This window comes from Catharus ustulatus, chromosome 5 (genome assembly GCF_009819885.2).
Source record: "Catharus ustulatus isolate bCatUst1 chromosome 5, bCatUst1.pri.v2, whole genome shotgun sequence".
Taxonomy (NCBI): domain Eukaryota; kingdom Metazoa; phylum Chordata; class Aves; order Passeriformes; family Turdidae; genus Catharus; species Catharus ustulatus.
In genome coordinates, this window is record NC_046225.1 from 74,902,625 (window position 1) to 74,926,985 (window position 24,361).

At 65.0% G+C, this 24,361-nt stretch overlaps 5 protein-coding genes across 5 annotated transcripts; 2 read left to right on the forward strand and 3 right to left on the reverse strand.

The window, feature by feature from the left end:
- The first annotated feature begins 9,212 nt into the window (after positions 1-9,212).
- Positions 9,213-13,185, forward strand: LBX2 (ladybird homeobox 2). The gene is given in 3 exon segments (XM_033060878.1): positions 9,213-9,537; positions 12,603-12,856; positions 12,859-13,185. Coding segments are annotated over 3 exon segments (906 nt in total).
- Positions 13,186-13,716: 531 nt separating this feature from the next.
- On the reverse strand, positions 13,717-14,779 carry LOC116996858 (probable RNA-binding protein 18). Its single transcript, XM_033060879.1, has 3 exons — positions 14,682-14,779; positions 14,161-14,261; positions 13,717-14,080 (listed from the first exon to the last, which is right to left on the reverse strand). The coding sequence occupies exons 1-3, from the start codon at positions 14,777-14,779 to the stop codon at positions 13,962-13,964; spliced, it is 318 nt and encodes a 105-aa protein (XP_032916770.1). The 3' UTR covers positions 13,717-13,961.
- A 640-nt stretch (positions 14,780-15,419) lies between these two features.
- On the reverse strand, positions 15,420-16,279 carry TTC31 (tetratricopeptide repeat domain 31). Its single transcript, XM_033061197.1, has 3 exons — positions 16,244-16,279; positions 16,009-16,099; positions 15,420-15,938 (listed from the first exon to the last, which is right to left on the reverse strand). Exons 2-3 carry the CDS (start codon positions 16,074-16,076, stop codon positions 15,713-15,715), a joined length of 294 nt encoding a protein of 97 aa, XP_032917088.1. The 5' UTR covers positions 16,077-16,099; positions 16,244-16,279; the 3' UTR covers positions 15,420-15,712.
- Positions 16,280-16,310: 31 nt separating this feature from the next.
- LOC116997016 (tetratricopeptide repeat protein 31-like) lies at positions 16,311-19,540 on the reverse strand. Its single transcript, XM_033061199.2, has 7 exons — positions 19,397-19,540; positions 19,032-19,152; positions 18,650-18,912; positions 18,452-18,535; positions 18,221-18,289; positions 16,561-16,704; positions 16,311-16,476 (listed from the first exon to the last, which is right to left on the reverse strand). The coding sequence occupies exons 1-7, from the start codon at positions 19,436-19,438 to the stop codon at positions 16,321-16,323; spliced, it is 879 nt and encodes a 292-aa protein (XP_032917090.1). The 5' UTR covers positions 19,439-19,540; the 3' UTR covers positions 16,311-16,320.
- A 77-nt stretch (positions 19,541-19,617) lies between these two features.
- CCDC142 (coiled-coil domain containing 142) lies at positions 19,618-24,252 on the forward strand. The gene is made up of 11 exons (XM_033061198.2): positions 19,618-19,719; positions 20,043-20,139; positions 20,516-21,859; positions 21,937-22,023; positions 22,150-22,314; positions 22,380-22,534; positions 22,617-22,781; positions 22,885-22,999; positions 23,086-23,263; positions 23,509-23,717; positions 23,986-24,252. Exons 3-11 carry the CDS (start codon positions 20,653-20,655, stop codon positions 24,225-24,227), a joined length of 2,523 nt encoding a protein of 840 aa, XP_032917089.1. The 5' UTR covers positions 19,618-19,719; positions 20,043-20,139; positions 20,516-20,652; the 3' UTR covers positions 24,228-24,252.
- The last annotated feature ends 109 nt before the right edge of the window (positions 24,253-24,361 follow it).

The following is a 24,361-nucleotide window of genomic DNA, read 5'->3' on the forward strand; positions in this document are numbered from 1 at the left end:
GCCGGGGGTGGCGAGGCGGGGGCTGTCCCTCTGTCTGTCAGCAGCCGCTCTGGCAGCCAGTTACAGACGGCAGAGCAGGAAGCCCCCCAGAGCTCCCCACGCCCCCCCAGCCCTGCACCCCCTCCCTTATCAGCGCCGACCCCGGAGGAGCCTAATTCAAACCAACTGCGGGGCTGACGTTGGTAAATGAGCCCCCCGCCCACGGCCTGGCCCCAGCGCCCACGGGGGCTGCCCCAGAGAGGGGGGAGATGAGGGCTGGGGGATCCAGCGGGGCAGGGGCAGGTACTGGGGGGATGTTCCCGTAGCCCCGAGGCGCGGTCAAGCTGAAGGCACTTTGATGTCCCCCCGCCCCGTCATGCTCCGAGGGGGCTAATGGCCCCCGGCTCCAGCCTGGCAGAGAGGGAAACCTGAGCCCCCATCCCCCTGTTCGTAACCTGGGGGGGCTGTCGGGGGTCCCCTGCTCTGCCTGAGAGGATCTGGGCATGGCATGGACCCACATGACCAGGGGGATGGGACCCCTAAGAGATCCTTGGCTATGTAGGACCCCCAGGGGTCCCGCTGGGGATGGTGGCACCCCCAGCCTGGAGGGTCCCAGGGATGAGAGGTGAAAGGAGCCACCCATGGTGTCACAGGGATGTGCCAGGGGGCTGCAGGTGCAGTATTGGGGGGGGTCTGTGGGAGGGATTCCTCAAGCCCCCCGTCCTCCACAGCCCTGCAGCTCCTGTGCCAGGTGGGGGCAATGGAGCACAACACTCGCCCCTCCCTCCTATGCCAGTGTCCCCAAGCACTGCCCCCTCCTATTCCAACACACCCTCCACTCCCGCCCCTCACTGGGGATAATCCCCTCTAAAATCTCACAAAACCCACCAGCACTATGGACTCTCACTCTGGGGGTCCCACTCACCCCCAGCCGCTGCCCTGACCTGGGGGTGGGCACAGGGGGTGCCCTTGGGCTGCTGAGCCCCCTGACCGTGCAGAACCCCCTGACTGCACCTTCCCCGCCGTGCTCCGGCAGCACCGGATCCGCAGAGCCGTGACAGAGACAGATGAGCCCCCGGCACCTTCACACCCCGCTGCCGGGTGAGGGGCCATGCCCGGCATCCTGGAACGTGGTGGGCAGTGGGATGGGCTGGGTGGGCACCGTGGGGACAGCTGTGACACAGTATTACCCCCACCCCAGGGCACCCACTGGGCCCATGGCAACACACAGCCCTCCCATCCCACCCCATGCCCGGTGGCACGCGGCTGTCACGACGGGAATGAGCTGTCACGATGGGAATGATCCGTCGCGCCAGCGCGGGGACCTTCCCTGTAACGAAGCGCCGGGATGAGGCTGATGAGAAAATCCAAACGCAATTTAATTCCTGTCACCGCCTGAGCGGCTCTAAATGACGCCGGGGGTTCTGACGGGCCCACGCTGAGTCCCCCCCAGCCCGCCCCACTCTGTGCCCTCCTCACCTCCGCTGCCCCTCCAGCCCCGCGCTTCCTGCCCGCTTCCTGAGGATGTGGGCACCGGCGCTGGCACCGGGAGGGAGGGCGAGGTGGGGGCACCTTCCTGCGGACAGAAGGGTCATGGCAGGGCCTGGGAAAGTGCCGCCCCCGGGACCCCAACAGCCGCTCCATCCACCTGGGGATTGCTCGGAGCGGCCGCGCTGGTGATGGCAGCACTTGTGGCACCAAGGCGTGGCACCCAACCTTGCCAACGCACCGTCGGCTCCTCTTGGCACGGGTGTGAGGGGTGGTGGGGCCGTGGGAGCGGGGTCAAGGCACCCCTTAATGTCTCCCGGTTTATTTTGGCCGCCAGAATTTCCTCCAAGCCTTTGTCTGGTGGCTGCAGCCCCCCCCCGCGGCCCCCAGGCTTCCTGCGTGTCCGTACGGGCGGGGGGATGCGCTGGGGGACCACCGCCCCGGCACGCCCCACCGGGTGGGATATGGGATTGGGATATAGGGTGGGACATGGAGTGCATAGGGGACATACACAGGGGGTACAGGCGGGCACAGAGGGCAGGTGTGGGTCCTATTGCAGGTTTGGATGCTGCTGCCCCAACGTGGATGCTGGTGCCGTGGTGTGGGTGTCACGGCAAGGGTGCCATGGTGCCAGTGCCACGGTGTGGGTCCTGGAGCCATGGCGTGTGTCCCAATTCCATGTGGGTCCCAGTGTCATGACGTGGATCCCAGTGCCATGATGTGGATCCCAATGCCATGATGGGGGTCCTGGTGCCACAGAGTGGGTGTCAGTGCCACGGTGTGGGTTCTGGTGCTGTGGCATAGGTCCTGAAGCCATGGCTTGTGTCCCAATGCCATGCGAGTCCCAGTGTCATGAGTTGGATCCCAGTGCCACAATGTGGGTCCCAGTGTCATGACGTGGATCCCAGTGCCACAATGTGGATCCCAGTGCCATGATGGGGGTCCTGGTGCCACAGTGTGTGTGTTAGTGCCACAGTGTGGGTGCCAGTGCCACCACAGGGGCCCCAGTGCCACCCCAGTGCCCTGTGTGTCCCAGCGCGGTGGCGCTCACCGTCCCACCATTGTTCCACCCTTTGAAGTCGGTGTTTCCTGGCGGGTTTGTCCCGGCCCGTCTGTGCCGGTGTTTCCCAGCCGTAAATTACCCAGCGCGGGGGTTCAGCGTCCGCGTGCCCACGGACACAGCCTGACAAGGGTTTCCCACTGAGCCCACCTTCATCGGGACCTGCCAGGGCAGGGCAAGGAGTCACTGGAGCCCCGTGGTGCCGTCAGGATGGACATCACAGTGTGGTGTCCCCATCCCCACTGACTCCCGATGCTATAACGGGATGTGGATAACCCCGAGGTGACAATTTGGGACAAATTACAGCAAGGCTGGAAGTACCCACGACAGCCCAGCGATGTGCCAGGGCTTAGGACGGTCCCTCCACTCCTGTCTGGCTGCCCCCAGCGCCCCGAGGCTTCCGTCCGGGCCCAGCGCTGACGGCACGGCCGTTCCCTCCGCTATTCCCAGCATTTCCTGGGGTTTATTGTCTTTCCCTCCCTGTCCCACCTTCCTCGCAGGAAACCCTTCGTCCCACGGGGCCGGCGGCTCCGTTGCCAGCAGGACGGCGCTCCCGGCCCCCTCTCCATGGGCAGGGATACAGCCGGAGCTCCGGGAGCTGCTCGAGCCCCCAAACCCCGCTCAGACCCCGGTATGGGGGGTCCCGGCTGTACCACTCTGCTCTGAGCCCCCATCACGGCCGTGACGGTGTGGATGTCGGGTCCCACGGCGGAGAAGAGGCTGGGGACTGTCCCCAGAGCCCCTCTCCAACGAGGGGGGCTTGTTCTGCCACGGCTGTCGCCCACCAGTCCCCTGATCCCTAAAACAATTGGGTGGGTTATTGCAACGCCGCGTCTCCGTCTGCCGGATAATTGCATGTGATCCCGGCAGGGAAGGGACGTGTCGCCATCATCTCGCGGCTCTGACGGCGGCACCGAGCTCCAGCCGTGGGACAGGGGCTGGAGAGAAGTGGGGGAGCCCAGCAGGACAAGGGGGTGCTCCTGGAGGGGTGAACCGGGGTCTGCTCCCGCCCCATCCCCATCTCATCCCATCTCCATCCCCATGTCCATCCCATTCCATCCTCATCCCCATCCATCCCATCCTCATCCCCATCCATCCCCCCGCTCTTCCTGCACCCCTCGGACCCCCACACCCCCGGGGCCTTGGGCGGCAGATTCCAAAGGGCACCCGGGAAGATTAATGGCGAGGCCGGGGCCGGGGCCGGGGCCGGGCCGGCCGGTAACCGGATCGCCCCGCGGGAGCAGGAATGCGCCGCTGACCCCGCCGTGCCCGCCTCGCCGCGAGGGTCCCGCCACGCGGGGTCACCACGGGCTCAGTCACCACGGGCACCGCGCAGCCCCTGCCCCAGCCAGGGACATCCCTCAGTGCCCAAACCCGATGGGGCTCTGTCCCCGGATCCCCAAATCCAGAGACACGTCCTCGGCAGCCGGGGACAGGCAGCGGCCCCGAGGTCTCTGTGATGGCGGTGACACAATCATCACGTTCCAGGACGGGTGCCATGCGCCATCTCCCTGCCCACATCCAGGGGATGCCATCTCCTCTTCCCACAGCAAGATGAGCACCAGGGGCTCCATCTCCCTCTTCTCATCCCAGCTCAGGGGTGCAGATCCCCCCTTCCGGCCCCCCGGCATGGGGACACCCAGTGCTGCCGTGCCATGGGGGAGGTTTTGTGGAGGCCGTGGGGGCTGCGGGGGCCGTGGGGGCTGCAGGCGGCCGGCGCGGAGCAGCTGTCGGGTCTAAAGTTACGGTGGTGGCTGGGGGCGGGGAGCGAGGCCCGGAGAGGGATGGGGTCCCCATGGGGGTGTCCCGGCTTGGGGTCCCCCTGTTGTCCCATGCTGAAGCTCCCGTGGGGCGCAGGGCCGGACCCCGCCAAGCCGGGAGGATGCAGGACAGACCGGGGATAATAATAGCCCTGGGGTGAGAGGAGGAGGAAGGATGGGGCTTCCTCTGCGACGCCTCTTCTTCCTCCTACCCGGCTCTGCCAGGCAGCACGTGTGACACGGGGACACTCCGAGTGCCACCTGCCCCCCCACGCTGTCCCGCACCCCCATTCCCAGTGTGACAGCCCCTGCTGCCGGCTGCACTCGGCAGTGTCCCCTGGAGCACCCACCGTGCCCGCTGCCCGTGCAAGTGCCACCCCCACCGTTCCCCGCCGCTGTCACCCCCCGCTGCTGTCAGGCCCCATCACCGCTGTCACCCCCCGCCGCCGCCGCGTTTCGTTGCACTTCACTTTTTAATTAACCTCGGGGCGCTGCCTCGCCGGGGTTAATGGCAGCGGTGACCCGCGCGGCCATCGATCCCCCGAGCCCTGCGCCGCGCTCGCAGCGACGGACGGGCCCCCTCGGGGTCCTGCGGGATGACAGGGGCGTGTGCTCCCCCTCCTTCAATCCTACGCATGGCAGAGTCCCGTACAACCCTCGAGGTGCCCCCACTCTGCTGCCACCACTGTGGCGGAGCGATGTGGGCACGCACTGCTCGAGGTGTCCCCAGCCAGGTTTAGGGGTGGTCCCGTAGGTGTCTCCTCATTGGGGATCCCCTCCCGGCCGTTCAGTGGCCCCGTGGCCGTGCCAAAGGCGGGGTTCCTCCCCCCTGCAGCCGCCCCAGCCCCCTCCCTGCTCAGGTGCCCCTGTCACCCCTCCGCGCTTTAATCCGGGGGTCGTTCATCTTGGGTGGGGGCCGGGCTGTCAACGCCCAGACGGGCCATTTCCGAGCCGAGTCCCCCGCGCTCAGCCCTAATTGAATCCTCATGGTCCCGCCGCCGCCTCGGCCCCGCCGCGGCACCCGCCACCGTCCCGCTGCCCACGGCAGGTCTCCCAGGGGTCCCGGTGCCACGGGGAGGCTGGGGTGCCCCACGCCGGGTACCCACCGGAGGCACTCGGAGCCCCCCACTCTCTCCAGCCGCCCCATCCCGGTCGCTGCCTCTCCCTCCCCGGGCACAGAGATCCCCGCTCGGTGGGCAGCGGGCACGGGGCACCGCGCCACGGCTCTGTCCCTGCGGGATGGGGATCCCACACCCCAACAGCCCAGCCCGCCCCCCCACCGCAGCCGCAGGTCAACTCTGCACGGACCCGACCCCACGGGGGTCCCAGCGGGTCCCTCTGCTGGGGCAGGGGACGGGAGTGCCCCCAGTCCCGGCCGTGCCGTGCGGGGGTCAGGGGGCGTGGGCGGCCGAGAGCCCGGCGGGGGGGCAGCGGCGTTTGCTGCAGCCGGAGCCTTTGAAATGCAACCCCCCCCCGCCCACGGCCCATTTGGCTGGAGTTTGGCCCAGGCACAAATGGAGGCCCCGGAGCGAGCAGGGGATTCCGGGGGGGTGCGGCAGCTGGGGCTGGCGGGACCCGCTGACCCCGGCCGGTCCCTGGCACTGGATCTGCATGGCTCCACGTGTGTGTGCGCCTGCACACGCGTGTGGCGGCTCTGGATGTGTCCGTGAGCCCTCCATGCACACCTGGACACAGCTGCACACACCTGCACACTGCTGTGCCCGCACGCACGGCTGCCAGGAGCCTGCTGGGGCGGTTGTGCCCACACAGAAACACGGCGGTGGGAGCAGTGGAGGCATGTGCAGGACCCCGTGTGTCCTTAGTCCTGCGCTGTCCCCATGTCCATGTCCATATCCCCATCCCATCCCGTTCCCCCACGCTCCCCCCGTGCCGTGGTTGTGCTCAGCCCCCACCGGAGCCCGGGGGACGATGCCGCTCGTGTTAATGAATCGATGATTTGCCAACAGCCCCAGGGAGGGATCCCCGTCTCCCCTGGCTCCCCCGACTCCCGACATATCCATCCCCATTCACCGGAGCCAGGTGTAATCCCATTATTCTCGGCTTCGCTGGGGTCCCAGCCCACCACAGGGTCAGGATTTATTGCCAGTAATTGCTGGGGTCCCGTCCCCCGGCGCGGGGGGGCTCCCGGCACCCCCCCGGCGCTGCCGCCGCTCCTTACACTTTAATTCCGCACCGAGCTGTTCCCTTATTAAAGGAAAATTCATTTGCCAGCGATTTCCATGTGCCGGGGCCGCGCGGGGCCGCGGCCCTAATCGCGTTACGGAGCGCTGCGGCGCAATATTGGGATGGAGCCGATAAATAATGGATCAGGGCGGCGCGGGGCGGGGGAGGCGCGTTACGGGGGCACCGCACCCCGAATCGTGTTACCCTCGGCATTGCGCTGGCACCCCCAGCACCCTGCTCCTGACACCCCGCTCCCGGACCCCTGGCACGCGATCCTGGCACCCCAGCACCCTGTGCCTGGCACTCGGTCCCGGCAGCTCGAGGGGGAGTGAGGCTCCGGGTGGGGGAATAGCCGGAGCTGCCGGTGCTTGGACCCACGGAATCGCTAAGATAGGGGATGCTGGGTGGGGGGACATGGAAGCAGCCCCAGCTCCAGCACCAACACCCCTCATACGTGGATCAGACCCTCGTGCACACACAAAACTCCTCACATGTGAGCACTCATGTGAACACACACACAGAGACGTGTGCCCCGGTGCTGCTCATGGCGGGATGGGGCGTGAGGGGCTGAAACGTGGCTGGGAGCCGAGGTCTCAGATCTCCAGGACCTCCCCGGAAACCCCCAGGGACACCCCCGCGGGTGGAGGAATCAGACAAAGGCGGAGGCTGTCAGTGCCACACCGGGTGTGGTACCCTGGGGTGCCCTCAGCCCCACGCCCTGGACGTGCCCGTCACCGTCCCCTCGGGCCACGGGCACCGGGCCAGCTCCGGGGCACTCTCCCGGCTCCGCAGGAAGCTCCCGTGTTCCTGCAAAACCCCCGAGGGCTCGTTTGGTTCCCACCCTGTGGCCTGGTTTGGGGTGAAAAGCGTTTCCTATCCTGTGTTCTCGGCAGCTGGAGCCACCACTTCCCACAGCGGGGGGAAGCTGGAGGGGTCGGGCAGGGTGTGGGGGGCTCAGCCCACCCCGGCAATGCCTCAGCGGCCGCCTCGGGACACGAGTGGGGGCTCAGGGAAGGAAGGAGGTGCCACCACCATGGTCTGGGAGCGTCCCTGGGCGCACGGATTCACCGCAACTGCTGAAGAGCAACGCGTGGGGATAATGGGGGGATGATGAGAGGGGGGCGATGGGTGAGGGTGACATCCCATCCATCAGGGTGAGCGCCACCGCTGGAGATCTGCCTGGCTCCCGCAGATTCCCGTGGGTCGCAGCATTCCCACATTCCTAGCCCGGGACTCGCTGCCGAGATCCCGCTGGCCCCGGAGGAGCCGGGCGATCCAGAGGGGTTTGCTCAGCGGGTGGGCGGCCGAATTCCCCATCACAAGAACACAGAATCACCCCGAGAAGCGATTTCCCAGAGTGTGTGTCCCACAGCATTAAACCAGGACTGAGACCACGCAGCTTCCCCATGGGACTGGGATCCCCGGGAAGGTTTGGAACTCCTGGGAACGGCTGCCACCCCCATTCCCTGCTCCCCGGACACCCAAGGCCTTGTGGCCGGCACGGTGGCCTCATGCCAGCGGTGCTGCTGGAAGGGACTGGGCTCCAGGGGTCCATCCGAGTGCAGCTCCCGTGGGGATGGGGGTGGGAGTGGGGGTCCCAGCTCGCCTGCATCCCGGGACGGGCTCGATTCCCCGGTGAGAGCCGGCGGCACGTGTGGCCACGGCAGCTCCGCCATCTCCCCGCGCCCTGCGGAGAGGACAAAAGCCGCATGCGAGGAATCCGTGCAAACGCCGCCGTGCCCGGCACGCCGCCGTGCGAGGGGCCCCGTGTCCCTCTCCCAAACCGAGCCCCCTCTCCACCCCCCCCCACCCGCCGGCCTTTAATTGCTCCGGCTGCTGGGAAATTTCAAGGTTGAATTTGTCAAACTCCGATTTCCAGCCGGGAGATCGCGTTCTGCCTTTGTCAGCAAGATTGGAAAAATCACCCCCCCCTCCTTCGCCTCCCTCCCGCCCCCTCCCCACTTCCATAATCCTGGCATCGGCGCTGCCGGATCCCCCTGCACCTGCTCCCCCAACCCGGCTCCGTGTGCTCCCACCGGCCCCCCCCGCATCGTCCGCAGGTTCATTACCGCCGTGACCCCCGTGACCTCCCCATGTCCCCGATCCCAGCGACAGATCCGTGGGGACACCCGACGGGATTGGGGATGGGATGGGGGGGTGCCGGGACAACTCTCCGGAGGGGCAATGCGGCATCCCCCAGCCCCAAACCCGCCGGATAATCCGGACGCGGCGTCGCCAGCCAGGCCTCACCTGCGTGTGCGGCATCCCGGGATTTTTACGAGCGGCCGAAATCCCGGAGCTATTTGTACCGGGAAAGGGCAGCGGGAATGTGGGGAGGGGGGGGCGGAATTTATGGCTCTGAAACCCAAAACCCACCCAAAAGGGCTTAATCACTCCCAGCCGCGGCCCCGATGCTTTTATGGGGCATTTTAGAGCAAAAGAGCCAATAAATTTTTGGATGAGGGTAAGAGCCGCGGTGAGGATGAGGAGGGAGCAGAGGAGGGGGGACGCACTCGGGTGGGTTAAAATGGGGGAGACAACAGGGGGGAGGCGCGGGGCTGCGCCCCGGTAGTGGCGGAGAGGGGTCGGTCCCCCCCCCCTCGACAGGGGGGGCGTCGGTGGCTCCTCCTCCTCCTCCTCCCGGTATCCCGGGGCTTTAAGGCGGTGGAACGGGAATCGCGGGGCTGGGGGGGGGGCCGGCGGCGGCGGGTCCCGGTCCCGGCGCGGGTCCCGGTCCCGGCATGACCTCGGCGGGGGAGGCGGCCGGTTCCCCCCCGCTGCCCGCTGCGGTTGGCGGCCACCGGCGGAGCCCCCTGGACCGGCTCCCGCCCCCCGCCAACACCACAAAACCGCTGACCCCCTTCGGCATCGAGGACATCTTGGGGCGCCCCCGTGGCGGGAGCCCCCCCGGGACTGGGACCGGTCCCGCCGCCCCCCCCGCCCCGACAGGGCCCCGCGGCGGCGGCGGCGGCGGCTGCGCCCCAGCCTCGCCGCTCTGGGCGCTGGAGGAACTCGCCAGTAAAACCTTTCAGGGGCTGGAGCTGGGAATGCTGCAGGCGGCCGGAGGTACCGGGGCTGGGGGGCTGCCGGGGCGGGGGGACTCCCGGGAGCGGGGCGGGCGTCGGGAACCGGGCATCGGGCACCGGGCAGGTGGCGGGGCTGGAGGGTGGTGGGGAGGCCGTGGCGAGGTCAGCGATGTCCCTTGTCGCCCGTCCCGGGAAGTTTCCTCCTTATCCCAGAGGGGTGAGCGCGGCTGGGAGGCCCGAGAAGCCGCCGGGACACCGGGGACAGCGGCAGTCCGCGTCCGAAGGGGGAGAAGTCCCGGGACCGGACACAGGGAACCCGAGCGAGCCCCGGCTCCGGTGAGCCGCCACAGGCACCGAGGCACCGGAACTCCGGGAGAAGCGGCCGAGCCGGGGCCGGCAGCTTTACCGGGAGCCGCGGGACCGGGAGGTGGATCGGCGCCGCCGAGTCGTGACCGTGACCGTGACCGAGCGCGGGGGCCGAGCGGCGGATCGGGTCCGCCGGCAATGGGAACTCGGTACCGGCCCCGACCCTCAGCCGGGACGGCGGCTCCGTCCGGGGCTCGGCCTGACAGAGCAGCCGGTACCGGCGGGGTCCGACAGTCGCTCACGGACGGGGACGAACCAGCCCCGCACCTCCCGGGCTCGGCCGAACCGGGAGGACGGGAGGACACCGATAGACAGCACGGCGCCTCCGGGAATGAAAGAATCCGTTACTGGGCTGGAGAGACGGACACGGACGGACCGATCGTGACTCCGGGATTAACGGAAAATCTCACACACAGACGGGCAAATCACGGCTTCACCGGGAATTAACAAAATCGTTACCGGACAGACAGACCGACCCGAACAGACCGAAAAAGGCTCCGGTAATTAATGTAAAAAATCACACACGGACAGAGAGTGTCTCCGTGATTAACGTGAAAACAAACAAACAAAAAACCCCAAAATATTACCGGGACGGACAGACCGACAGAGCAGCGTGCCGGTAATTAACGGATACGGTTGGGCACAACTCGACTCACGCCGGTAACGAAAAACCCTTCGGACAGACGGACGGACGGACCGCTAGATCAGCCCTCCCGTGAGTAAACGAACCGTCGTTACCGGCCGGACAGATGAACGAGGATGGAACCAGACTCCCGTAATTAACGGGGAAAAAAATAAAAATTCCTAATTACGGAGAGGCGCTCCGGTAATTAAGGAACACTCCACAGCGGGCAGACAGACGGACAGACAGAGCGGGACTCCTGTGATTAACGAATAAACCAGCCCGTTAACGGGCGGACAGGCGAACAGAACGGGGACGCCTCGGGCGCCCGGTTTTAAGGTAAAAACCCTCGTTATCTGACGGACGGACACGGCAAGGAACGAAATATGTTAGCGAAAATATCCCATTACCGGGTGGACAGACGGACAGGAATGGGGGCGAAAAAATTCCCTTTTCCGGGACGGACAGACAGGCAGAAACGGAGCCGATCGAGGCTCCGGAATTAAGGTAAAAAGGCCCATTACTGAACGGACAGATCGACAGAAAAAGGATCGGAAAAAAAAAAAAAAAACCGAAAAAAACCATTACCGGCTGATCAGACGAACAAAAATCGGAACGACAGCGGCTCCCGGGGAGGAGGTAAATTCCTGTTACCGGCCCGATGGAAGGACAGACACGGGACTAATAAAAATGAACGAAAAAATACCCGCTGCCGACCGGACAAACGCGGGAGCGATCGGGGCTCCGGAGAGGGGATGAAGCTCCGGTACCGGCCGGACACGGATGGACACGGCCGAGCGGGGATCTCGGAATTAACAAAACCCGGTCACGAACCGACCGCGGGTAACGGTGGAATCAACCGGGACTGGCGAACAGATGGAGGTGCCGGTAATTCAGGTAAAATCTCGTTACCGGGAGGATCCACCGACACAGCCGGACAGCCAAGGATTCTGATGAACGAAAATGCCTCTTTACCGCGACGGAAGGACGGACTGACAACGGAGCGATCAGGGCTCCCTGAGCAGGGATAAATCCCCGTTACCGAGATGGACGGAAGGACAGAAACGGGGCCGATCGGGGCTCCGAGAGCGGAGGGGAAGCCCCGTTACTGAAGTGATGGACGAACACGGCATCGATCGGATTTTCGTGACCGCTAAAGCCGTGCTACCGGACGGACCCACGGACTCGGCCGGGACTGCCTGGGGCTCCTGTACCGTAACGAGGAGCGGAGTCTGCGCTACGAGAGACCCCGGGAGCCACCGCTGTTACCGGGGGACGCATGGCCGAGGTGGTTCGGTACCGCCGGCAGCGGCAGGGTGGAACGGACCGGGGGCCGGAGCGGGAAGATCGGGACCGCGATCGGGATCCCACCGGCGGCGTGAAGCCGTGCCCGGGGTGGCGATCCGCGTCTCGCCGGGGGTTCTCTACGTCGCTAGGGGCAGCAGCGACGGCACCGGGCCGGAGTGGCCACGGGATCGAATGCGGGGACCAACACGGTCTCCGGGAATCGCGGAGAAGAAGACGATCCCGGTTCTCTACCGAGGCTCGCGGCTTCGTTCTGGGGTCCCGGAGCAGCCGCTGGACACGGGTGTCTCAGCCCCGGTCGCAGCGGGGGCGACTCCGACAAGACCGGAGCCGCTGTGAACGATGATTCTCGGCTTCCAGTGCCGACCGCGGTTTGGTTTGCTCGGTTCGGTTGGGCACGACTCGGTTTTGTACTGCTCGTCTGCTTTCAGTTTGATGTGGGCCGGTTCGTCTCCGTTCGGCGGGGTCGGGATTCGCAGTGCACGGCTCGGCGGGGCCGGTGCGGGTGCTGATACCGGTGCCCTGGCACTGCTGTGCCCGCAGGTCGGGACCCGCAGTGCTCGGGGTGCGTGTACCGATGTCTTTGACCTGACACCGCTGCCCCCGCAGCTCGGTGGTGCCGGTGCTGTCCGGGTCCCGGTGCCGTACCCTGCCCCACAAACTCTTCCCCGCCGAGCACCCCGGTGCCGCTGCGGGTTCCGGTCCCGTTACCGGGGGTGCGATGCTTGCCCCCGCTTCGTAGCTGGGCACCCAGGGGCCGTTCCCCGGTGGTGCTCCCCGTTCTCCGTGCTCTAACCTCGCTGTCTCCGCAGGTCCGTCCCCGCCGGGCGCCTCGGGCCCGCGCCCTCCCTGCAGGAAGCGTCGCAAGTCCCGGACCGCGTTCACGGCGCAGCAGCTGCGGGAGCTGGAGCAGCGATTCCGGCGGCAGCGCTACCTCTCCCCGGTGGACCGGGACGCGCTGGCGGCGCGGCTGGCGCTCTCCGCCGCCCAAGTCATCACCTGGTTCCAGAACCGCCGCGCCAAGCTCAAGCGGGACCTGGAGGAGCTGCGGGCGGACGTGGCCTCGCGCTGCAAGCGCTGCCCCCCGCCGCCCTGCAGCAGCTGGCGGGGCTGCCCGAGGCCCCGGGCTCTCCCGTACCGGCACCGGGACCACAGAGCCCGCCGAGCTCTCGGAGGAGGAGATCGACGTGGCGGACTGAGCCGAGCACGCTCGGCTCCGCTCGGCTCTGTTCCGATCCACTCGAACCGAAACTGCTCCGTTCGGATGCGCGCGGCCCCATTCGGGCCGGCTCGGCTGAGTTCGGATTCGCTCGGGTCGGTTCAAGCCGAGAACCGTTCGGATCCGCTGGACTCCGTTCGGCTCCGTTCGGGTGCACTCGGGTCCGTTCGGACTGACTCGGCTCTGCCACATCCGCTCGGCTCGGTTCCGAACGGAGCCGAGCCCAGCCCCGCCCCATCGGTGCACCCTGTTTCGGCTTTTTTTCTTTTTTTTTTTTTTTTTTTTGTCTTTCTATTGTTTTTTTTGTTTTTAAATTTTATTTTCTATCGGCCCCGGTGTAAATATTTGCAATAAAGGCGACACCTTAATATGGACCCCAGAGCCCCCCCCACCCACTTTTTTGCAGGCGAGCACCTCCCACCGCGGGCATTAATTTGTTTTAACCGGTGTTTAATTACCGGCTGCGGCCGCCCCTGCCCCCCTCAATTTGCATATTAATCAAATTGTATTTGATCTCATGCCTGTCACCACCCCCCCCAGCTCCTGTCACCATCCAGTGACATTAGGGGGGTGGAGGCCCCCCCTCGCTGTCCCCTGGGGCTGGAGTGACACGGGGAGTGAGGGGGGACAGAGGGGGACATGGTGGGGCTGGACCCAGACTGCGATGGAAAAGGGTGTCAAAGAGACTGAGAGCCACCAGCCCAAAGGAAGGCCAGAGAGAAAAACAAATCTCATTTTTATTAAAAACCCCAAATTGGTACAAATCCCTGAGGGGCCACAGGGGAACAGCTCAGGCCCACCCCCTCAGCACAAGGGGCTGCAGGTGGGCCCCGACCCCCAGCACCCCCGAGGCAGGAGAGGGAGACACTCCCACCCCTGGCACTGGGGGACAAGGCACAGGAAGGTACAGGCATGTGAGGGGGGCCCTGGCAGCCCCCCCAGCAGAGCAGGGTCAGCTCAGCAGCCCCCCAGGGGTGGCCCTGCCCTTGGCACGGGCCATGGGGGCTGGCGTGGCGTGGGCCGGGTGCTTGAGTTGCACCAACAGCTTGCTGCCCTCCAAGGTGGCACCCTGGGGACAAAAGGAGCTGGCACTGGGACAGTTCCCCTGTGGGGATGGGTGGGGAAGTGTCACAAGCACCCCCCAGCTCACCTCATGATCCTGAAGGCCTCCTCGGCCTCTTCCTTCTCACAGAAGTTGATGAAGGCACAGCGGCGCCGTGGGAGCAGCCGCACAGAGCGGATCTCCCCGAACCTGGGGGGCACAGACCCCAAATGTGGGGGAGCAACAGTTAGAGATTCCTAAATGGGGCGAGGGAGGGTTAGAGACCCCTCAAAGCTGCAGGGTAGGAGGGATAGAGACTCTCAAACATGCAAAGCAGGTTTAGCAACCCCCAAGAGCTGAGGAAGGATGAAAGATTCCCAAAATTGGAGGGATGTGGAATGGGGGAACAGACTCCCAAAGCTGAGAAGGAACAGCTAAAGATACCCTAAGTTGTGGGACAGAGACTCCCAAACCTGGGGATGGTGTGTGAGTCAGAGACGCTCCCCAACATCCCTTGCAGACAAAACCATCAGAGAATGAGGATGGGGCAGAGCTGGGGAGCTTGGGGGTCACCAGGGCTGTGCCAGAGTCCTGGGGTCCTGGTGGAGAAGCGGTCCTGGGGTCACTCACCAGCCAAAGGCACGAAGCAACACTTTCTCATCGATGTGGGAGGCGAGATTGCCCACCCAGAGTGGGAAGCAGTCCTGCCAAGAGCATCCTGGTGTCATCAGAGCCAGCACGGTGCCACTCGGGACACCCCCCAGATCACCACACAGCTGTACCTGGCAGGGTGGCTTGGTGGCAGTGTTGGGTGGCCACTGGCCACAGCAGGTTACCCGTTTCAGGTCTCTTGTAGGGGTCCTAGTGCTGCCTCCTGTCACATTTTTTGCCACCTGTGTCCTGGCAGCTCCTGGTCGTCATACCTAGTGCCAAAGGGGGTTAGCAGCCCTGGGGACACGGGATACCCCCGGGTTTCCCCCACCCACCCCTGCCCCTTACCAGGGAGAAACAGCGGCTCCGTAGCCTTGAGCAGGAAGGGGGACACGGGGACACCCCCAGGGCGGCTGCACTGCTGTGAGGGGACAGGGGGTTGAGGCGTTGGGGGGCCACAGCAGGACAGGGGGAAGGGGCTAGGGGGTTGGGAAAGGGGGGGTCTCACCTGCAGCTGGGCCCTGCAGGCCTCCAGCTGCGTGGCTGCCTCAGCATAGGAGCCATCCTGCAGCAGCAGCTCCTCGAAGGTGCGTGCGGCCATCAGGCGTAGCGCTGGGGTCCGGAGGGCACCTGCAGCCCCCTGCCTGGCCCCACAGGCACCCCACATCCCCCACCCAGCCCAAATGGCACCCCACACCCCCCCACCCAGCCCAAATGGCACCTCAAAGCTTCACTGACATACCCCAGCCCAGCCCTAGGCCACCCCACTGACACCCCTAGTTCCCTGCCCAGCCCACCCAGCCCAAATTTAGACCTAATGCAATCAATCCCCCCACACAGCCATTGCACCCTACAGCCCCTCCAGTTCCCCAGAGCCCCCACCCAGACCCACTGGCACCCCTCAGCTCCATGCTCAGCCCACCAGCACTCCAAAACCCCCAGTTTGTCTCCAACAACACCCCACAGCACCCTGGAAAGCCCAACAGTCACTCCTAGAACCCAGCAGCCCCTCACCCAGTCATGGCACCCACCTCCTCCACCTCCCCCAAGACTCCAGGCCCCCACACAATCCTTGAAGCCCCCCCTGCAGGTACCTGGAGCCCCCGCAGGGCCTTGCCCTTGCGGAAGGAGCCCTTGGGCCAGCCTGGCTGCAGCGCCAGCGCCGCCTCCGCATCCGCCAGCGCCTCCTCGTATCGACCCAGCTTCTCCAGGCAGTACGAGCGGTTCCCCAGGAGCCTGTGGGGATGGGGATGTCACTGTGGCCTGTCCCTCCCACCCCCAGCTCACCCCAAGCCCCTCTGCTCACCGGTGCTCCCGGGGGTTCATCTCTAGGGCAACGGTGAAAGCCCAAACGGCCTCGTTGTGTTGGCCCATCTGGGCTGCCTCGATGCCATGGTCTGGGGAGGTGACACAGGGGTGGTCAGTGAGGACACAGGAAGGGACAGCGCTTCTAGAACAGCTTCTCTTCTCTAGGAGCTGGGGAGAAGCAGGAAGAACCCCCAGTGCCCTCCCCTCGTTCCTCTGGGGGTCTCTACACCAACCTGCAAGCACCAGGCTCTGCTCTATCGTGCTGGGACTGGGTGGGCTGGGCTGGAGGGGCTGGGAGGGCACAGCTCTCTCACAGGATCTCCACTGCCCTTCTCTGGCAACCTTCCTTGCTTGGCTCCATGTTCTGTGTCCCCAGGGGACTGATCGCTGCCCGGCGGGGGCAAGCCGGAACCCCTGCCTTCTCCCGTGCTTTGCAGACAAAAGTGCAGCTCAGGTCCAGCTCCTCCTGGGGAAACAGGGAGGGATGAGTAGGCAGAGCCCTGAGACCCCTCACCCCCAAATGGCTTCCGCTGGGGAGACTGTCCCTCACCTCTGCCACCACCGTGTCCTCTGGTTCAGGGTCTTCTGAGGGGACTGTGGAGTCCCCACGACATGAAGAGGGCTCTGGGCAGCATCCCTCATCCTCAGCATCATTGAGGGAGGTCCCAGCGCCTGCATGGCCTCTTGGGGGGCTCTGCAAGGAGAGGGAGGGGCTAAGGTGGCAGGCCCCCACCTCTGAGGAATGGAGGGGGCTGGGGATACTCTTGTTTGGGTGGTCGCCTACTGCCACAGGGGTCCTAAACAAACTGAGTCATCCCATCATCGTCCTCCTAATCCTGGTCTTGACTGGTTTTGTTCTATCAGCATTCTCTACATTATGAATTGGAGAATTATGAAACGGTTGACACATTTGACATCCACACTGAATTTACACAAATCTGTCACCACTGACATCCCTAAGGTTATTGATGTAAGGAGCACTGTGTGATCCTGAAGTAGGACGAAACATGTTCTTGATTACAAAGATAATTTTCTTTGACCGTCCTGTATTTAAGTGATAGTTGAAATGAGTTTATTTTTCTTTTTTGATTATCTTAACTTTTTAAATATCAATTTATAATTGGTTCAGTTTAATTAAATTGCATTTCAAATAATGATTGAAATTAATTGTTGCATTGTATTTCATATTGAAATTGATCTTTTCTCTCTGTAAGCAGAAATTGTTTTCTATGGAATGAAAATAATTGGATAACTGGAAAGATTGATCATTTGTTTGTTTTTCCCTTCCTCTTTCTCTTTCCCCTTATCTCTCTTACTCCTCTATTCTATCTATTTTCCTATCTCGGTTTTCCCTGGATGTGCTATCACTCTGACGAGTCCTGAAGACGTCAGAACAACACCACGAAGGAGCGCTCCTGACAATGATCGTGAGTCACGGGGTGGTGTAAGAGTCAGCCCAAAGATTGCCTGATTCTGCCTCACAACCATCGTCAGTGGCTGAGACCCTGAGACCCCCACCACTCGTTCCAGGCCGGAGCCGCTGGAGCTGCGCCAAGGCGGATGTTCTATTGAACTGGGTTTGGGTGTGTGCTGCACCGTCACGGTGCGCTGTGCCCTGGCAGGTGCACGCTGAACCGTACTCTCTGCAGCTGAATCAACAGGCCTCACTCTCACAATGGTCCAGAAATCTTCCCACCTTTTGGCCAGCAGCCCCTCACCTCGAAACGGACTATAAAATTATCACCCTCAGAAGAGACTTTTGGAGACTTTCCTCTCCCCAATGGACAGAAGACATCGGCGGATGATCCGAGGACGTCCCATCTGTTCGTAGCTATTCCCCCTCCACTCTCTTTCTCCTTTTTCCTTGCCTCTTACTCTCCCTTCTCTCTGTTTCTCTGTCTCTTTATCTCTCTTTCTGTCTAACTCTCCTCTGTCTCTTTCTCTGTTACTGTCTTTAGCTCTCTCTCTCTCTCTGTTACCGTCTTTAGCTCTCTCTCTCTCTCTCTCTCTCTCCCCCTACTTCGTCATCCCTTTTTCCCTCTCCTCCTCACCATTACCCCAAAACTGAATTGTTGATCCTCAATAAATTGCTTGCTGCTTGTTGCTGAACAAAACCTTAGTCTCTTGCTGTTGTCCTTTGCACCCCGTGGTCAAACAAACCATCACGACCCCCGCTCAGGTTGTGTGGACCGTGACAACTGGTCACTCACTGGGTCAGTGTTCTCTTTGTTCTTCTGCTCTTGACCCAATTTCTCCCGTTTCTTTCGGTCTTTTTGTTTCTGGAAAGAGACGACACGGACCCAGGAGCAGGTGTCAGAGAAATGCAGTCCCCCCAACCATGCAATCCCCAAGCTCTGGGACCTGCTGGCAGCACCTCAAGAAGAGGCAGTGACCCCCAAATCCCAGGGGCTGCCAGGTGACCCTTCCCAGGGCTCACTCACCTTCTTCTTCAGCTTCTTCTTCTCTGCCTTCCTCTTTGCCCGCTCCTCCTCTGCCACCAGCTCCTGCGCATTCCTCTCGGCTTCCTGCAGGAGGGATGCCCTGAATGAGAATCCTCCGGGGGGCTACGAGATGGGACCCCTCTTTTGATACCCCACAGCCCCTGGAGAGCAGGAGGGGCGGTGGGGGGGATTCCTCACCTCTGCCGTGAGCCAGGTGAGGCGGGGTGTGGGCAGCCGGTCCAGCCGTGCAGCCAGGACGGACGGAGAGGTCCGGGGTTGCTGTGGAGGCAGCTCCGGGCACAGGAAAGACTTGCGGAAGCCACAGTAGCTGTAGGGAATGGGCTCCTCCGCGACGGGATCATCCAAGAACTGGAATCCGTCGAACCTGTCCTCATCGTAATCGTCATTGCCGTCGTCATCGTCATCGTCACACCCCACCTTGTAATAATCCACCCTGGGGCCTGTTAGAAAATCGGGGGATGTGAGGAGCAGTTTCGGGCACCGGACCCCGTTCCCCCTCCCCTGTTCCCCTGGCACCTCCCGAGCACGGGGACCCCCGGCAGCCCCCCTCCCCACTCACCGTCGTCCCAGAGCAGACACACCTCCCCCGTCTCGCACTGGATCACCGTCTGGGAAGGGCCCCCGCGACGGCACCGTGAAGTCGGCGAAGCTGGACATACGGTGCCGGGGGCAGAAGGGCGCTGTGGGAAGCACAAACAGCGATAAGCCAGCGGAGGCGGAACCGAAACCGGGCCAATAGCGGGACCCGCTCTGGGCTGCCACCCAAGGCCCGTACCGCCGATCCAGCCAGCGGGGCCGAGCGTGCAGCCCCAGGGGCAGGTCCGAAGCCGCAGCCGCCCAGTCCGAGCCCGCCCTGCTCCCCCGTTCCGCCCGAGCCCGTATCGCCAGGAGCCGCCGCGCCTCAGAGTTGCATCACGGGCCTACCGGAAAAACGTCACGGCGCGGTTGAGGCCGCCCCGCCGCCATGTTGGGTGCGGGCAGGACGGCGGCCCGCAGGGCCCGGACGGAGCAGAACCGAAGCTCCACGTGCCCTCCCGCCGACCCCCGCCTGCTCCAAGGCCGTGGGCTCGGCAGCGCCCCGCCGCTCGTCCCGCCCCTCACGGCGGGCCCCTCCTGGCGGCCAGTTTGGCCCAGCCCCCCGGATTAGCGAAGGCGCGGCCTAAGCCTCTTTGCTGCCGCCGCCCCCGGCATGGCCCGGCATGGACGCCGGCGGCGCTGAGCGGCGCGGCGCGGATCTATGCCTGCAGGTGAGGCCGCTCGGGGCGGGGAGGGCTCGGACACCCCTCGCGGGGCAGCGGCGGGGCCGGAGCGGTAACGGGGGTGGGCGGGTGGGCACCGGGCCCAAGCAGTGCTGCGTCTCCATGGCAACGGTACAAGGGGGCGGGCCGGGGGCGGGACCAAACGTGGCGAGCCCGGGCCGGGGCGTGGTCACAGCGGGAGTCAGCTGGGGGCGTGACCGAAGCGCGGGTAATGGTGGAGGGGGCGTGGTCAGGGGGCGTGGTCGATACAGAATGGGCGGGGTCACGCATGGCCCCGCCCGTCGGTCCTGAGCCCCCTGTGCCCCGTCCAGGTGGGCGACGCCGGCCTGGGCGGCCTCATCCTGCTGCTGCTGACGGCCAGACCGGGACCGGGCGATGGGGCTGCCCGCGGAGAGCCCCTCGAGCCCGGTGAGACACCTGGGAGGCTGTGGGGACCACAACGGGGTGGGGTGTTCTGGGGGGCTGCGGGGATTCTGATGGGGTGCATGGTCCTGGGGGAGTGTGGAGGATTCTAATGGGGTCCAGGGTCCTTGGGGGGCATTGATGGCGTGTGGCAGACTGTGGGAAGAACCCCAATGTCTGCAGGATGCTGGGGGGCTGTGGGGATACCAAGGGGCTGTGGGGTCCTGGGGGAGTTGTGCAGAACGTGACTGGGTCCTGGGGGTCTCAGGGTTAGGTTGGCAGTGATAGGGCGATGTAGGCAGGTGCTATCCCACAGCGAGATTCTGCACACTGGGAGTCCCCCAGTGATCCCTGCCCCATCCTGAGGGTCCCATGCCCCCAGGCGGGTCGCGGGGGCCCCTGGCACGCTCCTTGCAGCGGGCAGAGGCCATGCTGCGCAGTGTCACCCCGGGACTGCGGCGTCTGCTGTCCCCACGGTCATCCCGGCGCGGGTGACAGCGACGATGGACGACGACGAGGATGAAGCAGCATCCATCGTGGTCCCTCTGGAGCAAAGCTTCTCAGGGCTGCGCCGCTGCCTGTGCGTGTGGGAGGACCCTCGCACCGAGACTTTCGTGGGGTACGTGCTGGCCCCATCCCAGCGGCGCGGTGACTTTTCTTGCGGACGCGTTGCGGCAGCGCGTGGCGGAACGGGGAGCGACCCTGCACGCGCTGCTGCAGCACCGCCACCAGCTCCGCCTGGCCCGCGACTTCACCCGACGCCTCAAGGCCTCCTCCGACTTCCTGCGGCGGCTGCGGGCGCTGCCAGAGCCCGGAGAGCCCGCAGAGCCCGGTGACCCCACGCCGGCGCTGCGGGAGCTGTGCCAGGAGCTGCGGGCACACGCGGGGCACTGGGCCGCGCTGCTGCGGCGGCTGCGGACGGACGCGTGGCTGCGGGCGCTGCCGCGGTGCCGCGGCGAGGCTGTGGTGCACATGCGGTGGGCGCTGCTGCTGCCCGCCCTGATGGCCGCACGCCTGGCCAGGCGACGCATTGAGGGACGGCTGCAGGAGCTCAGCCGCCCTGGCACCCCCTCTGAGTGGCTGGCTGACCTCTTCCAGGGGCTGGAGATCTACAACCGCGTGGTGCAGGGGCTGTCGGAGGAGCTGGGTCCTGAGGTGAAGGTTCCCAGTGCCTTCACGGTGGATGGGGTGCTGCAGCTGCTGGCGGCCGAGCGTGGCCGGGCTGTGGCCCAGAGGCTCCAGCCCCTCCTGTGGCCCCGGAGTGGGACCATCAGGGATGGACGTGTCTGCTGGGAGGACGTGGTGGTGCCGTGGCCACCAGGGCATGATGCGGCAAAGAAGGGTGTGGGGACGGACACAGAACCTTCTGGAGCAGAGGTGCCACCAGCGCTGGTGGCTGAGCTGCAGGCGCTGTGCCGGGAGGATGAGGAGCTGATGGGACACGTGTTTGGGGCGCTGGTGGCCTCAGCTGACAGCCTGTGGCAGCCAGTGCTGTCAGAGAGCCCCGAGCCCCCGGGGCTGCGGCCGGGCAGTGCAGGTGGCTGGAAGGCTGTGCGGTGGCTGGACGCTGCCCGTGGCCCTGCAGCTGCTGCACTGAGTGCCCGGTACCGCCTGCTGCTCTGGGAGGCTGCAGGGGCTGTGCTGGGGGACAGCCTGGGCACCCCTCCTGCCACCCCCAGCGCCACCGTCACCGCGGCGTTGGAGCTGAGCCGTGCTCTCGCTGTTGGTACGTGGGGGCACAGGGGGTGTGGGGACACCTCAGGGTGTCCCTGCTCTGCCCTGACCCCTGCTCTGTCCCCACAGCCCGTGTGCCCCCGGAGTGCCAGGAGGAGCTGGGGGGGCTCTGCCTGCGCCTGCTGTGCTGGAGTGTCCTGTACAGCTGGGACACGGGTATGGAGGGTACAGGGTGTGGGCTTTGGGGTACAAGGTGTGGGGCACTTGGTGGATATGGGGTGAGGGAGTGGGGTATGAAGTGCATTAGAGGATGTTGGGGCCTTCTGACTGTTTCTCCTCCAGATTTTACCCGTGCTTTGGGCTCAGGACTGTCAGACAAGTGCTTGGAGGCCCCAGGGGGTTCCCCAGGGCCGGGGTGCAGCCGCACAGCCCAGCAGCTCCGGTGCCTCTTCCCAGCCCTGGCACTGGCCTTGCGCTGCCTGCGCCTGCTGCCCGCCCGCCCGCACGGTGAGAGGGGTCCTGGTGGGGGAGGTGGGTCTGGGGATCCTCTCTGTGCTGACCCCCACCCACAGCTCCCCCCGGGGGGCTCTGCCTGCGGCTGCAGGTGCTGGGCCGGTGCCTGGCGGCGGTGGCGGCCGCCCACGCGTGGCTGACGGGCCGGGCCGGGCGGTACCTGGCGGCGTGGGCACTGCCTCAGTTCCTGCTGCTCACCCAGGGAGACCTGCAGGTACCGGGGTACAGGGGGTACAGGGGTCTGGGGGGACACAAAGGAGATGGATTCATGGATTCACCCCACCTGCTCCCTCCAGGTGCTGAAGGCAGAGGCAGAGCAGCTGATGCTGCGGGTGAGTGAGACCTTCCCGGAGCCTGGGGACATTCATGGGGACAGCTCCTCCGAGCCAGTCCCCAGCCTGGGATCCCCGTGGGAGCTCCAGCTGTGCCGGCAGATCCGTGATGTGGCCAACAGCATCCAGGTATGGTGGGACTGTGGGAGTGGGGTCCTGAGCACAAGGATGCCTGTGTCACCCTGTGTCACCCTGTGTCACCCCATGTCATCCCATGTTTCCTGTGTCCCAGCTCTTCTCCAGGGACGTGCTGTGGATGTTCTCCACCAGTTGCAAGCGGCTCTCGGCCGAGATCTTCGACCAGACGATGCCACTGGGCCGGCACTGGCGGCTCGGGCTACGTGCTGGTGAGTGTTGGGGCTGGGGGGATGTGGGGTGCTTGAGGGGGTGCTTTAGGTGGGGTGTCACTGAGCTGGGTCCCTGTGTCCCCCAGAGCTGCCCAGCTCCCCCAGCGCGTACGCAGCGGCCGCGGTGCAGGCGGTGCTGGGGCAGGTGCTGCAGGGGGCCCAGGCCCTGCCCTACGATGCCCAGGTGCCCACGCTGGCACGGGTCATCACAGCCTTCCTGGAGGCCTGGATGGATCACATCCTGACCCGCCGGATCAAGTTCAGGTACTGGGGATGGGGATCCACAGCTGGTGGGAAATTCCAGGGGTCCCAGTGGCAGGTTGGGGGTGCAATGACAGGCTGGGGTCCTGCTGATGGTGCCAAGGGTCCCAGTGTGGGTCCTGAGGGTCCTGGTGATGCTCTTGGGGGTCTGATGGCAATGCCCCAATGCTCAGAGCAGGGTGGCAGTGCCAGAGGGTTCTGGTGGGTTCCTGGTGTAGGTTCCATGCTCACCCTGACCTCCATCCCAGCCTACAGGGTGCCCTGCAGCTCCGGCGGGACTTTGAGGCGGTGCGGGAGCTGGTGTGCTCGGAGCGCTCCGGGCTGGCTCCCGAGGCCCAGCAGGCGCTGCGGGCCCTCTGCGTCTTCCGACACACGGACACGGCTGTGCGGTGCCTCCTGCAGCAGCCCGGGGGGCTGGGGGGGCCACCCCGGGGCTGGGGCAGCCTCCGGCGCTGCTGTGAGAGCGGGGTGGGGTGGGAATGGGCGGGGAATGGAGTGGGATGGGATGGGATGGGATGGGATGGGATGGGATGGGATGGGATGGGATGGGATGGGATGGGATGGGGTGGAGATGGGATGGGACAGGGTGGGATAGGGACTGTGAGACTGGGATCAGGATGTATGGGGACAGGGAGAGGGACAAGGATGGGGATGGGATTGGGATGGGGACAGGAACCCCTACCAGGAGCAGGACCTGATATCTCAGCCTATCCATCCCTTTTCAGGCTCAGACGAAGGCGCCCACCCCCTGGAACCATCCATGGACCCTCTCCCTGGCCTGGACCCTCTGGAGGGGCCGGGCCAAATCCCAGGGACCCCCCCACTGGCTCCAGAGGCCAATCTCCCGTCCCGCCCCGAGTCCCCATTCCCGGGCAGCCAGCAGCAGTGGCTGTCCCTGCGGCTGCACCGTGCTCGCCGCTGGCGTGTGCCAGGGCTGCCGTGTGTCGGGAACAGCCCCGAGGGCTGACCTGGAATAAACCTGTCAAACACCATGGCCGTGGCTATGTCTGCGGGTGGGATATTGGGGTCGGGGGGTCTGGCATCACTGGGGTGTGATCCTGGGATTCCAGCTGGGACCGGTTCCTTGTAGGGAGGATCTAA